General features: G+C 44.5%; 1 protein-coding gene across 1 annotated transcript in view; it reads right to left on the bottom strand.

Annotated features, from left to right (window-relative positions):
- Positions 1-12,160: 12,160 nt before the first annotated feature.
- The window catches only part of si:dkey-92j12.5 (multiple PDZ domain protein), a 33,976-nt gene continuing 31,056 nt past the window's right edge, over positions 12,161-15,080 (bottom strand). The window contains exons 40-44 of the mRNA XM_041036245.1: positions 14,953-15,075; positions 14,357-14,461; positions 13,724-13,827; positions 12,931-13,054; positions 12,161-12,307 (exon numbers count right to left, since the gene is read on the bottom strand). Of these exons, the coding sequence (XP_040892179.1) occupies positions 12,161-12,307; positions 12,931-13,054; positions 13,724-13,827; positions 14,357-14,461; positions 14,953-15,075 (603 nt within the window). The remainder of the gene's footprint in view (positions 12,308-12,930; positions 13,055-13,723; positions 13,828-14,356; positions 14,462-14,952; positions 15,076-15,080) is intronic.

Genomic DNA, 15,080 nt, shown 5'->3' with positions numbered 1-15,080 from the left:
GGTCCCGCAGCAACTTAACCCCAACATGGCACCACTCACCTCTCCACCCGGGTGCCACGGGTGTCTCCGATTCCACAATCCCGGTCGTCCAACACTCGGCAGAGGACTGCTGGCTGCTTCAAGGAGATGAACCGAAGAAACCGGTGAGCTCCGCTCCAGCGCAGATGCAATGGTCCATAGTCCATAAGAACAGCCGGAGAACCCCGTCATCCTCCACCTCCCTGCCGGCTCCAACTGAGTAACAGGTACAACATCCTGGACGAGCAGGACTCCCCTGCTGTATTGTCGCTGCCATCATTACTCCTCTGCACAGTCATCACACGGCCATGCACCACTGCCCGCTGACCTCCCGGCTCTGCCAGGCCGCTCGGCAAAGCAGCCAAAGGCCCTGCACACAGCTCTATCTCGATCCTGGCGCCATTTCTGGACTTCTTGGATACATTTCCTGACATCATTAAATCCCACCCGGAGGCTAACCAGTGGCGGTTTTTTTGGCACGGGCGAACCGGACAGCCGCCGGGGCGGCATCACATTGGGGGGCGGCACAACCACGTGAAAAGAAAATCATCTGCGCCGCTGTTTTCTATTATCTATCATATTACTGTGGGGGGAAATTGGCGAATTGGTGCCGTCCCCCATCTCCCACCATGCACCACCAGCATATGCATGTAGAAACGGCACCCTGACTTAGGGTGTGGGAGTCGTCCCTAGTGATGGTTTTCTAACACTAGAGGCTCCGACATGTGCGGTAGCTCATGAGACACTTGTATTGAACCACTGTGCCGAGGTGTGGTTTGAAGCACTCGAGTGACGTTCGAAGCAGGTGAGTGCCTCGGACGTCATACGAATCACCTGATTGGTTCGGTTTGTCACGTGAATCACGTGGCGGGATCGAGTGTGTTCAGAGATAGAATAGCTCTGTATAGTGGCGGTCATTTGAATTTTTCTTTGCAGACTATGTCGGTTTGTTGCGTTTGTTAGGTGTTTTGAGAGTTAGTTGTGTTGATAGTGTATTTTTGGAGAATCAGTGTAGATAGAGCAATAGATATATAATATATAAATTAGATATAAAGACTTATATAGATAGGTATATAGATATATAATTCTAAATAATGTTAGATATTGATAAGACATATAGATTCATTACATGTAAATACACACACACACACCCCAGCCTCATCTGTGCCGTCTGAACGGGTTTTTTCCAAGGCTGGGGAAATAGTTTGTGAAAGAAGAAACCGACTGAGTCAAAAAACTGTTATTTCTTAATAAAAACTCAGTTACAAATAAACAGTTATACAAGCACACCCACTGCCCTGTTCTTCAAGCACACCCTCTTTACCCACGTACGCATAAACCTCTTTACCAACAAAGCCCAAAACCATACCATGATATAATCTGTATTTGCACCAGTACCATGTGAAAATGACAACAGTCTGTATTTGTAGAGCACATCTCACGAATGTACCAGCACCATTTCAGTGTTTCACTACACAAAATATAAGTGAAGATTATGTAGGGTTACAATCAGCCAAGCAAAATGACAAACATGGTCTTCTATTATTATTATTAATAATAATAATAATAATAATAATAATAATGATAATAATCCACTTGAAACCACATTATCATCTGGTGCAGTCAAACAGAAAAGTACTATTTATCTAGCTCCATGACAGTCAGACTCCCCATCTCCCAGCATATACATGTATAGACGGCACGCTAACTCAGGGTGGTGACTGGCTTTATGGAGAGTGTGGGAGCCATCCCCATCTCCCAGCATGCCCCAGCAGCATATGCATGTATAGACGACACCCTGACTAAGATGAAAGTGCACAGGCTCTCAGGCCTGTGCACAGGCCCGGGGGACATCGCACAGCCCGAGAGAGGAACATGAGAGCGCCTGGAGGATATGTGTTGTCAACCAGAGTACTCATTGTTGCATCACCTATTAACCTGTCCATAATTGTTGGCTGTGTGCATTGTTCTGTTTGAGTGTCAGGCACCATGGGGAAGTTGTTTAAGTCCCCTGAGTGAAGCTGCAGCTCAACAACAGATCTATGAAGCATGCTGTCCTCCTCAGAAATTCCAACTGCTAAATGAGAATAAATGCAGTTAAATCACAGGATTTCAATGATTTGGTTTTTTTTTTTTTTTTTTTTGAAAGCAAACTTACTTTTCTTGTTATCTGTGAAACTAATCTGCTGGCCAATGGGATGATCATCATATGACCCCTCCTTGACAAAGATGAGATCAGGTTCCCTTTCCATCAAGTCTATTGCCTACCGACAAGACAGGTGACAAACAGCTATGAACATAAAAATCATTTGATCATCTCTGTTCACTAAAGAAGTTATTGCACTGAAGATGAAAACCAAAACCAGTTGGTAAATGATCCACTGACCTGTACTCCCATGCTTGTCATCGCAGCAGGCTCCATTGTGCCTTTTCTGTGAGAGAGGTGTTTCTCTTCTCTCCAAAAGTCCATACACCAGTCCTTTCCAAAAACTCCATCGATGGCTGGAGCAGGCTGCTGCTGCTCTGGAAGAAGAAGGAGATATGAAATTGTAGGCTCCTATAGAATGTTATCATAGTGTAAATATATACACCAAGTTCAAATAAAACTTCAGAACAGGTGGCCTTGGCTGAGGCCCCTGTCAACAAGGTCTTCATGTTATGTGGCAGCTCTGCTGCCCTGGGGTTTGTGCTTTTTTTTCCTTCTTTTCTGTTTTCTCCTTTTGTTCTCTATGTGTGTGTGTGGGTGTGGTTTGGTGTGTTTTTTAGTTCCAGGATTCCTGGGCGGTTCCTCCCCACTCCTGCCTCCTGCTCGGGCTGATTGGACACACCTGAGTGCAATCAGTCTTCGCAGGAAAGTATAAGAGGCTCAGCATTCCAGCTCTTCCTCGCCAGTTCGTTTCGTCATGTTCCTCGGTGACTAGACTGTGCTTTACTCCTCGTGAGCGTATCTTGGAATTTACTTACCTTTTGAACTCTGTTTTCCGGATCCCCTCTAACCTGTGTGCTCTCTCCTTCCCCAGTTCCACCGGCCGGATACCCTCACCACGATTCTCGCTGCTCCAGCTTGCTCTGCCACGCCGCCCAGGAATCCCTTCACCGCCCTGCATATTCCACTAGATCTCTTGCATTAACTGAACTGAACGGCTAATAATAAACCTTTTGACACCCATTTCCCCTCGCCTGTCTGCTTTTGGGTCCAGGCCTGATTAAGGAACTCAGCCCTAACAGAACGAACTGGCCAGAACATGGACCCAGCAGACGCGGAGAAACTCCCGCAGGCGGTCTCCTCCCAGGGAGTACTCATTGGCCGCCATCACCAGATACTCCAGGACCTTCAAGAACAGCAACATGCCCTCGGACAACAGGTGACTCAGATCAGCCACATCCTGAGCTCCCTCGCCGAGCGGATCGCTTCCTCATCACCGCCCTCGGCAACCGGCGGCACGGTTCCCGCACCCACCAACCCTGCTCAGCTGGATGTGCCAGTTCCCACACCCGAGTTGTTTCATGGAGATCCTGACAAGAGTAAAGGCTTCCTGCTTCAATGTCGCCAGTTTTTTGACATGCAGCCGAACACTTATTACTCGGATATGAGCCGGATCGCTTACTTCACCGGTCTTCTCCGAGGTAGAGCACTGGCGTGGGCAGAATCCTTTCTGGGTGAGGTGGGGGCGAGCAGGTATTCATACTCACATTTCCTGTCAGAATTCAAACTGGTTTTTGCTCTTCCTAATGCTCCTGCTAACGCCTCCAAAAGACTCCTTAATCTCCGGCAGGGTTCCCGATTCGCCGCCGATTACGCAATCGAGTTCCGCACTCTGGCAGCAGAAGCTGGCTGGAACGAGGCGGCGCTCCGAGCCGGCTACATCAACGGCTTATGTGAGCAGCTAAAAGACGACCTGGCAGCTAGGGACGAGCCAGTATCGTTTAACGATCTTGTCACACTAACCATCCGCTTAGATTCCAGACAAAGAGAGAGGAAACGTGAACGCACCCTCCGGCCGCCTATACAATATGTCGAAGCCAGAGCGGGAGGCTATGGAGAGTTACATCCAAGACTCTCTCCAAACTGGTTTAATCCGTCCATCCTCCTCTCCCCTGGGAGCCGGATTCTTCTTTGTGGAAAAGAAGGATAAAACTCTCAGACCCTGCATCGATTACAAGGAGCTCAACAACATCACCGTCAAAAATAAGTACCCGCTACCCCTCATCTCCTCAGCCTTCGAGTGTCTGCACGGCTCCACCATCTTCACTAAACTAGATCTTCGCAACGCCTACCACCTGGTAAGAATCCGAGAGGGGGATGAATGGAAGACAGCATTCAACACCCCTCTCGGCCATTTTGAATATCTAGTCATGCCATTCGGGCTTACCAATGCTCCAGCCATTTTTCAAGGCCTAGTAAACGATGTATTAAGGGACTTCCTGAACCGTTTTGTCTTTGTCTACCTGGACGATATTCTAATCTTTTCCAAAGGTCCCCTCGAGCACCGTGAACACGTCCGCCTGGTCCTGCAGAGACTCCTGGAGAACCGTCTCTACATAAAAGCGGAGAAGTGTGAGTTCCATGCAGACACCGTTTCATTCCTGGGCTTCATCATCAAGCAGGGCCAGGTTCAAGCAGACCCCAGCAAAGTTCAAGCGGTGGTAGATTGGCCTACTCCTGCTGACAGAAAACAACTTCAGCGCTTCTTGGGGTTTGCCAATTTCTACCGCCGATTCATTCGTAACTACAGCACTATTGCTGCCCCATTAACCAGTCTCACTTCCACATCTATCCCTTTTCAGTGGACATCCGAGGCTGAGCAGGCGTTCACCCAGCTCAAGAGGCGGTTCACCTCCGCACCAATCTTAACCCAACCTGACCATGCTCTCCAGTTCATTGTGGAAGTGGACGCCTCCAATGTGGGCGTGGGGGCCGTCCTCTCCCAAAGGTCCTCCACCGACCAGAAACTGCATCCCTGTGCCTTCTTCTCCCGTCGCCTCTCCCCGGCAGAACGCAACTATGATGTAGGCAACAGAGAACTCCTGGCAGTGAAGTTGGCTTTGGAGGAGTGGCGACACTGGTTGGAGGGGGCTGAGCTACCTTTTGTGGTGTGGACAGACCATAAGAATTTAGCGTACCTGCAGTCGGCTAAGAGGTTAAACTCTCGACAGGCCCGGTGGGCGCTGTTCTTTGGTCGCTTCAGATTCACTATCACTTATCGCCCAGGCTCAAAAAATGTCAAACCTGACGCTCTGTCCCGCCAATTTGACACAGATCCCAGTCCATCCACTCCCGAGTCCATTTTGCCGACTTCCTGCGTGATAGGAGCCTTGACATGGCCATTTGAAACTGAGTTGCGTTCTGCTCTGGTGGATGAACCTGATCCTGGCACTGGTCCCCCCGGCAAGCATTATGTTCCCCAGTCTGTACGCTCCTCTGTCCTCCAGTGGGGGCATGACTCCAAGCTGTTTTGTCACCCCGGGATCAAAAGGACTCTCTCTCTCCTTCGCAGCCATTTCTGGTGGCCTACTCTGGAAACAGACACCCGGGACTACATTGCCGCATGCACCAACTGTTCCAGAAACAAGCCCTCCCATCGGCCCCCTGCTGGAGAACTACTACCCCTTTCTGTCCCTCATCGCCCATGGTCTCACATCGCCATAGACTTTGTAACAGGATTACCTCCCTCCAACGGCTATACCACCATCTTCACTGTTGTCGATCGCTTTTCCAAATCTGCCCACTTCATTCCCCTACCTAAACTCCCCTCCGCCCGTGAAACTGCTGACACCCTGGTTTCACAAATATTCAGACTCCATGGCATTCCTTCTGACATAGTTTCTGACCGAGGTCCACAATTCACTTCACAAGTCTGGAAAGCTTTCTGTACTTCCCTAGGTGCCACTGTCAGCCTTTCCTCTGGTTTCCATCCCCAGTCCAACGGACAAACTGAAAGGACTAACCAGGAGTTGGAAGCCGCTCTCCGCTGCCTCTCCTCCCACAACCCCTCCACCTGGTCAACGCAACTTCCCTGGATTGAATATGCGCACAACACTTTGGTGTCATCGGCAACTGGTTTATCCCCATTCGAGTGCTCCCTGGGCTATCAGCCACCTCTCTTCCCTGAGGATGAAAAAGACCTCGCTGTTCCTTCTGTCCAGGCACACATGCATCGCTGCAGACGTGTTTGGAGGGATGCTCGCAAAGCACTGCTTCGAACCAGCGCCATCAACAAACGTCAGGCTGACCGACACAGGAATCCAGCCCCTGAGTACATCCCCGGACAAAAGGTGTGGCTGTCTACTAAAGACATTCCTTTAAAGGTGGTCTCCAAAAAACTGGCTCCTAGGTTCATTGGCCCTTTTGAGGTAGAAAGTATCATTAACCCTGTTGCTGTCCGTTTGAAACTGCCTCAGTCCCTTCGCATTCACCCCACATTCCATGTCTCCCTGCTTAAACCACTCTCCACCAGCCCTCTCAGCCCCCCGACCGTTCCCCCACCTCCCGCCCGAGTGGTGGATGATTGGCCCGCCTTTTCAGTCCGTCGGTTGCTAGACGTCCGCCGCCGGGGTCGGGGTCTGCAGTACTTGGTGGACTGGGAAGGTTATGGCCCCGAGGAGCGCTCCTGGGTGTCCAGGTCCCTCATCCTGGACCCTCAGCTCATTAAGGACTTTCATACGGCTCACCCTGACAAGCCTGCTGGACCGCCTGGAGGCGGTCGTTGAGGGGGGGGTACTGTTATGTGGCAGCTCTGCTGCCCTGGGGTTTGTGCTTTTTTTTCCTTCTTTTCTGTTTTCTCCTTTTGTTCTCTATGTGTGTGTGTGGGTGTGGTTTGGTGTGTTTTTTAGTTCCAGGATTCCTGGGCGGTTCCTCCCCACTCCTGCCTCCTGCTCGGGCTGATTGGACACACCTGAGTGCAATCAGTCTTCGCAGGAAAGTATAAGAGGCTCAGCATTCCAGCTCTTCCTCGCCAGTTCGTTTCGTCATGTTCCTCGGTGACTAGACTGTGCTTTACTCCTCGTGAGCGTATCTTGGAATTTACTTACCTTTTGAACTCTGTTTTCCGGATCCCCTCTAACCTGTGTGCTCTCTCCTTCCCCAGTTCCACCGGCCGGATACCCTCACCACGATTCTCGCTGCTCCAGCTTGCTCTGCCACGCCGCCCAGGAATCCCTTCACCGCCCTGCATATTCCACTAGATCTCTTGCATTAACTGAACTGAACGGCTAATAATAAACCTTTTGACACCCATTTCCCCTCGCCTGTCTGCTTTTGGGTCCAGGCCTGATTAAGGAACTCAGCCCTAACACTTCAACTCCCATCTCTGGAAGAACTTCTCTTGCTTGCCAAGGGTGGTTGGGAATATGGAATCTAAGTGGACCATGTTTAGAGTCTCCACTTGGAGGCAGCTCTTTGGAGCTGCGATCTGAAAGTTGTGGCAGCAACCTGCTGGTGGACACCAGTGGTGAGGGAGACCTTCAATTTGAAGAAGGAAGTGTTTTTGGCATGGACACTGAACCCTGGTGTGGGAGGAATTCAGGGAGACTATGGAGAAGGACTTGTGGTTGGCTTGGAGGAAGTTCTGGCAAACCATCAGATGACTCAGGAATGGAAAGCAGGGCTTGGCGCAGATTGTGTTCAGCAGGGGAGAAGTGCTGACTCTGACTGTGGATATTGGCGTGCAGTAGATGGAAGGCTTTGTGGAGCTCCTGAACCCAGCCAACACATTCACTGAGGAGGATGCAGAGTTTGAAGACTCAGGGGAAGCCTCAGTCATATGTGTAGCAGAGGTCACTGTGGCAGTCAAAGAGCACCTCAGCGGCAAGGCACCAGATGGGAATGGGATTCATGCTGACGTCTTTGCTTGCCTATTCAGTGCTGTATGGAGGTTGGGAACAGCCCCTTTGGACTGACAGACTAGGGGGGACCAGAGGGGGTGATGCAGTTGTCAGGGTATCACACTACTCGGCCCTTCTAGGAAAGCTTATGCCAGGGTGCAGAAAAGAAGACTCAGACTGACTGTAAAACTCAAGCTCTTTACCCTTCACCCTTACTGGAGGCATTGTGGGAGTTTGCTCATCCAGCATGTATGTGTTTTTTAGACTTGGAGAATGTTTATGATCATATCCCTTAGGGGGTCTTATTTGGGGTACTTAGTTAGACACCTTCACAGAGTGAACCATCTTTTCAGATTTTTACAGTGTAATTATAGAAAATAAAAGAATGTGGAAATAAACATTTTCCACTTTTTCCAAATTTCTTCAAATTTAATTCCCTGAAGCCTCATTTAGAATGTGATTCTTTCCATTTCAAAGATTTTCTAATCAATACCACACTAGTCCTCAATAGATGGGGTGTCTGACTCTCATTTCTTTGTAATTGCCTTTCTAGCAACTACAGTCAGTATTCCAATTAAGTATTTTGCTTGTAGATGCTGAATGTAGAAGCCCCAAAAGGAGTTTGTCCTATTTTAAACTAACTTTTGTCCTAAATACAATGACTAATTCTGCACAAATCTCACGAAAGAAGTCATTGTGATTGGCTTCCTGGGGGCCACAATTCCTCCAGCAGTTAGTAGAACCTGAATGTTGATACTTCTGAACAGGTGTAATAAAATATCTACTAAAACTCTTCCAGACAAACACAAATGCTTTTTTAATAACACAGAGCGATTTTATCACTCATAACCAGATGATATGGCATTTCATTCTGTGCTTCTCTGCTATAACTGCATGACTGCATCTAATTATTTCTTGCTTCAGGCTATGCCACTGAATAAAATGGCATGACACTGGCATGCATGCTTCTCTATGAAATATTTTCCCATTCGTCCAACTCATTTGCTTGTGACAGCCTAGACTCAGTATTGGGACATGGCATGGAAATGGTGACACCTAAATTGATAGCTGCGATTTACTAAAACTACTGCAGACCTACAGTATAGTAGTTACAGTCAATCTCCTGGTGGTGATATTTTTATCTCGCTTTAAGGAAAGCAAAATTTTAAGACTCAGCACTGGCTTAAATTACTTAGGATTGGCATTTTTGCAGTGCAGGCTGGTCTTGAAAAGATTCTCATGGGAATGGATGGAGAAGAAGAAGAGATTTTTTTTTTGGATCCACCATCAGTTGGCTGTACTCTCTGTACCAGCAGGTTACTCTGACAGCAAAAGACACAATCCTGTGGATTTATTAATATGGATAGATGTGACAGTCACACATAGAACAGTCATTTGGCCACTGCTATCCTCCCGAGAGAGAGGATCATTAGTGCCTTTCATGTCAAGAGTGCTCTCATGAAAGTCATCTTATTTTCTACTGTATAAAAATGCATCACAGTTTTGCAGCCACAGTATCTAGGCCCCACAGTAGGTTTTGCATGTGGTGGAAAAGAAGGTAAGAAGGGCCATGGGGTGGAAAAGGTACCGGTTGCCTGTGGCCTGCTGGCATATTCCTCATAAATGTTTGAGGAAAGGGGAATTTGAACCTGGTTGTGAAAACCAGCAGATCAGTTCTCTTGCTTAATGAAAGAGAAGAAAGGGAGATGTCATTGCTTCTGCCCCCTGCTATTCCTATGAGAGCTGAATGGAAATCCATTGAAGTTCACATGTTAAAAATGTGGTATTAATAAATATGTAGATTTACATTTAGAAGCCGAACTAAGTAGCAGATATAAGAGGTTTATTTTTCATAAAAGAAGAACCATTACTTTGTCAGAAACGCGCGAGTTAAATGCACAAAAAGCATTGTGCAATTTATCCATCTTAAAACCCTCTTCACGCCAGCCTTTAGGCAAGGCAATTGTTCATCTGGAGAAGGATAAACCAGACTGTGATGGCTGGGTTTCAATAAAGCTTGCAATGTGAACAGATGGCTTTGATTAATGCGGAGGCTCCAGACAGGATCTCCCTAGATGCCTCCTATTTCCTAAATGAGACATTTGTGTGCAAATGTATTGTTTGTCAAGTTGTCACCAGTAACTCCAGTAATTAAAGGGAAAGTTCTGTGAATTTACAAAACAAAATTGGCACAGGTTCAGTCTCCTTTGGTGTAAATCGGGTTGAAAACGTCTTTGTCCCAACTTTGGACGGATTTCTTCAGCTTCCTTTAAGATGTTGTACATCGCAAATCCTTCCCTTCTGTTGTCACTCCAATCTCTACTCCTTGATTTAGTGCTGCCCTGTCATTCCATGATATACACACACTGCGTCCAAGCACCTGAACCTGAAACCTGAGCGATCCTGAATATGTATGCATGCAAGAGAGAAAGAACACGAGCTAAAGACAAAAAGTATAGCCATTTAGCCATAGCAATAAAACATCTCCAAGGCAAAATGCAGTGCACTGGTTTGGAAACAGATGCGAAAACATGCAAAACAAAAAAAAAAAGTCTTGCATCTATCCTTAAAAATGTGACTTCAGGCCCAGATGTCCTTGTTTAACAGTTCAGGAATCTCAGATTTTCTCAAATTCTTCTTACTGCTCTGCATCTGTGGACTTTAAAAGTCAAACAATGTGATATCCACTGGCTTATCCTACTCAGTGTTATTCCAGAGAGACAGCACAAAGCATTAGATTAAAAGAGAGACTCCTTGGTTGTTGTCATTCATCATTAAAATATAATCATATTTAAGGTGCCCGCTTGTTTCACTGTAACATTTTTCACAGAGGTACATCAAGTAAGTGAAAAGAACAATGGAAGTCCTAAAATATAAAAAGTTGCGGATACAAAAATTCTAACAAATGAACATTTAATAAGATTGCTTACAGTATATTCAGTTATACAATGTTACACAACTCTCAGTGCTACTCACATAAATGAAATAATATAAATGACGGTGAAGAAATAACACAGTAGATATAAAATTATATAAAACAGGAATGAGAAGGTTTCTAAATGAAGATCGCACATTATGCTATTTCAATTCTCCCTTTAAGTCCTAAAAAACAACTGATCAGATTTAAGATCATGAAAACGTAAATCAATAATAAATCTGTAAATAAATCAGAATTAACCACACGGCTGTTATTTAAAGTAATTGGAATTAGCAGCTGCTTTTAACAGATGTCACAAAATGAGTTGTTGCCTATTCTACCTGCTTAACATAAGGTGGTTAGAATTGCTAATCACAAACATGTCATGGAATACGCTGATAATTCAAGGAATCATGACACATTTTAAATGATTAGAACATGAGGATGAGGAATAAAAGTAAAACACTCTTATATAAAATGTCCTAAAACCTTAATGCCATACAAAAGATTGGCAGAAGCACTTGGCATGTCTTGGGTCTTAGGAGCTTATCACAGTAGTTAACTCTGAATGAACAGAAGTCAAGAGACAGCAGTAAATATATGTCACATGTCTATATAACAAATACCTTCAACAGGATAACTAAGACACAATATATCATCATGAGCTGGGACATTGTGGAATTGGCTTCTTTATGATACGCTTTTGGTGCTTTGATTTCTACGAGTATCATCTCCATGGTAATTTAAAACATGTTCTGTTGTTATGAATGCAGAGATATTCATTATTGCTATATGAAGATTCATGACAACACATTAGCTCAAATAACACCTTCGCTGGAATATGAGTTTATATCCGGAATACTGTGTGCTTGTAAACACACCTGGGCTGTGTTCGCAGTTAGAGGTAGCTTCCCCAGACTAAACGCAGATAAATTTACACTCACAGATCTACTCTTCTTAAGATTTTAAACAAAACTACATCATTTTAACAATCCAGGTCTTTGTGAAGACATTGTACAGGAAGCAGCTACATCACTTTAGGGCTACTTTGCTAAGACGTAATCAAAATGGGACAGAATGAGCCATGTCTCATGTACATTGTTCATTTCATGTACATATCTGCAAATATTAAAATATTAAGATGTCTTATTTTTTCTATTTTTTGTATTATTTGTATATATTGTTCTGTTTGATTTTGGAGTTATTGCAATATTTTTACTTGATTTTCATTATACTATACTTTTATTCTTATTTGGTTTTTTCACTTCACTTATTTATTCTAGAATTTTTTTCTCTTACTACACACTATGTGCAATTTTTCCTTTTCATTTTCAACTGGGAGTTAAGTAACAGTAAGAATTTCCCTACGGGGATCAATAAAGTTATTCTGATTCTGATGTCTCATGAGAGAACAGTGAGGACTACACTTCCCTTTGTCTTCTTGAGAATGTCCACGGCGTCAGCGTGAGTCACACCCTCCAGGCAGCGTCCATTCACAGCAATGATCTGATCTCCACGCTTCAGCCTGCCGTCCTCTATGGCTGCCCCCTGCAGAGTCCAAAGACAGGTCCATCACCATGTGCAGATCAGAGATAACAAACTGTTTACACCAGCATACACTGCACATTCGATATGGGAAATGTAGACAGAAATACAAAATAATACTGTGATAACTGACAAATTGTGTCACTGTCAACAACTGGTTATATTAAAATGAAATACTCTAATGTATTTATATATTCAATATTCAGATTAATCATTTGAACCATAATTCAAATGATTAATTCTAAATATTTAACATAATAAATAGCTTAATAATGTAATAATATAGCATTATTGCAGCACAATTACACACTAAACCATTTTTTTATTTACAATTCTGAAAATTTACAATTCTAGTAAAATAACTCACAACATTCTTTGTGCAAGTATAAGGATAGAGAAGTTCCATTATTAGTAATAGTAGCCATGTCATTATGATTATTGTACTAAGGAGTTCAGCTGGTACAAACCTTTGGCTCTTTGTAGTTTATAATTGTGCCTTCAAACTATTGTGTTCTCGTCTCTCTTATGACACTTGGCCAGTATAACCAAACCCCAAACCGTGTAGAGATTAGATTTCTGAACCAGGATTCCCATGAAAGATGTCTCCCTGCAGGATGTTCTCTCACCTTGTTAAAGACAGTTTTGACATAGATTGGCAGGTCTCCGTGAGGGCTGCCGAACCCTCCTACGATGCTGAAGCCCAGGCCCGAGGAGCCTCTCTCCAGAGTGATGGTCTTATACATGCGAGCACTGTGGGAAAAGAATGCAAAATAATGTAGGTGTGCTGCTCTGCGTGGTTATGAAAGCAAGTGTTTCGCAGGCTCCACGCTGCAAATTTGCTGCGTGTTTGTGTGTAGGTGAGAAGCCAGGTGAATTTCTAATGTGTCGCATGGTTAAATGTGATGAATCCCAGAACTATTTTGGAGACATTTTCAGAACAAAAGTGCAGTACTCAAGAGCACACTTTCTTAATCTTGGGGTTGAGATCCCTGTTGGGTTGCCTGTTTTGCAGAAACGGTTTCAACAGCTTTAAGATTTATATACTAATACCTCTTGAATAACATTAAAATGTCAGTTACTAGATGGGATTCTAAGGTTTTATGGTATTTTCAAATGTATTATTTAGTTTGATAAGCTACCAAAATCCTTGTGTTATTTTCACAATGAAATGAAACAGAAATTTTGTCTTTTTAGCAGGAAATTTCTTTACAAAATTACCTGAAAACAATCAATTGGCAACAAAGCAAAACACAATTCACAGCCCCTGTGTGCTTCACACACACAGTGGCTGCACTTCCTCACTATTGTCAAGGGGGCCCGGGTTTGCCTTCGTCACTCATTCAGTGAATAAACCAGGAGGGAGCCAAAGTAAGATCATAAAGTACAATAGCAGGAGAATGTCAGCAAACTGATTCTTACCAGAGGTTGTTGTGAGAGCAGGGCAGGGTGCTGGGTTGGCCTGACGACCGGGCATGGACATCACGGTGGTCCTGTGTGCTACTGCCATCAGAACCCGCTGCCACCTATTTACACACAGACAGACATGACAAAAGAAATATGGAGATAGACAAACATTTTCAGTAATAAAATTATAAAAACTGTAGATGTTTTTTTTTTTTTGGTTTTGTTTTAACACACAATGCACTTGTCAAGAAGAACTAATACCCCAGTTCCTACAAAGTTCCCTTTTTTTGTTCTTGTAACAAAAATCTTTCCAGAAGCTTATTAACATGACGACAAACTGTGTGAAATCAGTGTCAGACACGCTATTGTCTTGAAATTACAGTATAGTGTTCACATAGAAAATACTGATAATGAAGTGACAGCTGAAACTGAATAAGCTATCTAATTTCAGTTCCTCATTAAAGATATGATGTTTGAGTTGTTTGTCTGTGAAATGATGTCTTGGTGTCTTTTACAAAAATAATAATGGCCAAGACGAAGCAGGTTATGGTGCCTGGTAACCCTGGACAAAAACTTGCTGATGTTAACACAGTAACGTGGTGCCTCGCAGGTTTTATACGACAGCTGCATGTCTCACTGTGACATTACCTGCAGACTGAGGGTTCCGGTGGCGTTCTTCAGCAGGACTCCGGCATGGGTATGAGACATTCCCTCAGTGGACATACCATTGATACTGAGGATCTTGTCTCCTGTCTGATGGACACACAGTACTTGTTTTCTGTTCTGTCTTTCCTTTTTTTTCCTCCTCCTTTTTTTAATAGGCTATTAGTGTGCCTCTATCTATACACCATAACTATTTCTGTTTTTGCAACTATGTAGTATATATTTTATGTCCTTACATGTGTAATTTGATTGTACAAAAGAACTCTGTATTTCTAAATTGGCCATGTGTGCCCAGGAGAACTATTGCAATCCTTATACATGACCTATAAAATCCATTTTTAAACCTGGACAAAGACAGTTTTACCAAAACATTGATTTTTATCACAATTATCACAATAAACAGAGCAAAGAGGGTGTTAGGCTTTACCTCCTTTTTGCCAAACTTTAACCTGATTCTACATTTAGCCCTAAAGCCAAGTCTTAATCAAAGACCTTTGTGCTGAGTACATAATACACGCAATATATGAAGGCGCATATTCATGGACCACCTGTAATTGCTGTGAGTTGCACATACTCCCCACCTGTAATTGCTGTGTTTTGGCAGCCAGTCCATTGGTATCCATGGTAGCAATAAAAAGAGGTACGTTGCCATGGGGACTGCCCACTCCTCCTGCTACACTGATGCCCAGGGAGTCACATGGACCCTGTG

Source organism: Toxotes jaculatrix, chromosome 4 (assembly GCF_017976425.1).
Source record: "Toxotes jaculatrix isolate fToxJac2 chromosome 4, fToxJac2.pri, whole genome shotgun sequence".
Taxonomy (NCBI): domain Eukaryota; kingdom Metazoa; phylum Chordata; class Actinopteri; family Toxotidae; genus Toxotes; species Toxotes jaculatrix.
Note: the sequence above shows the minus strand (reverse complement) of the source record. Positions and strands in the feature narration are given on the sequence as shown.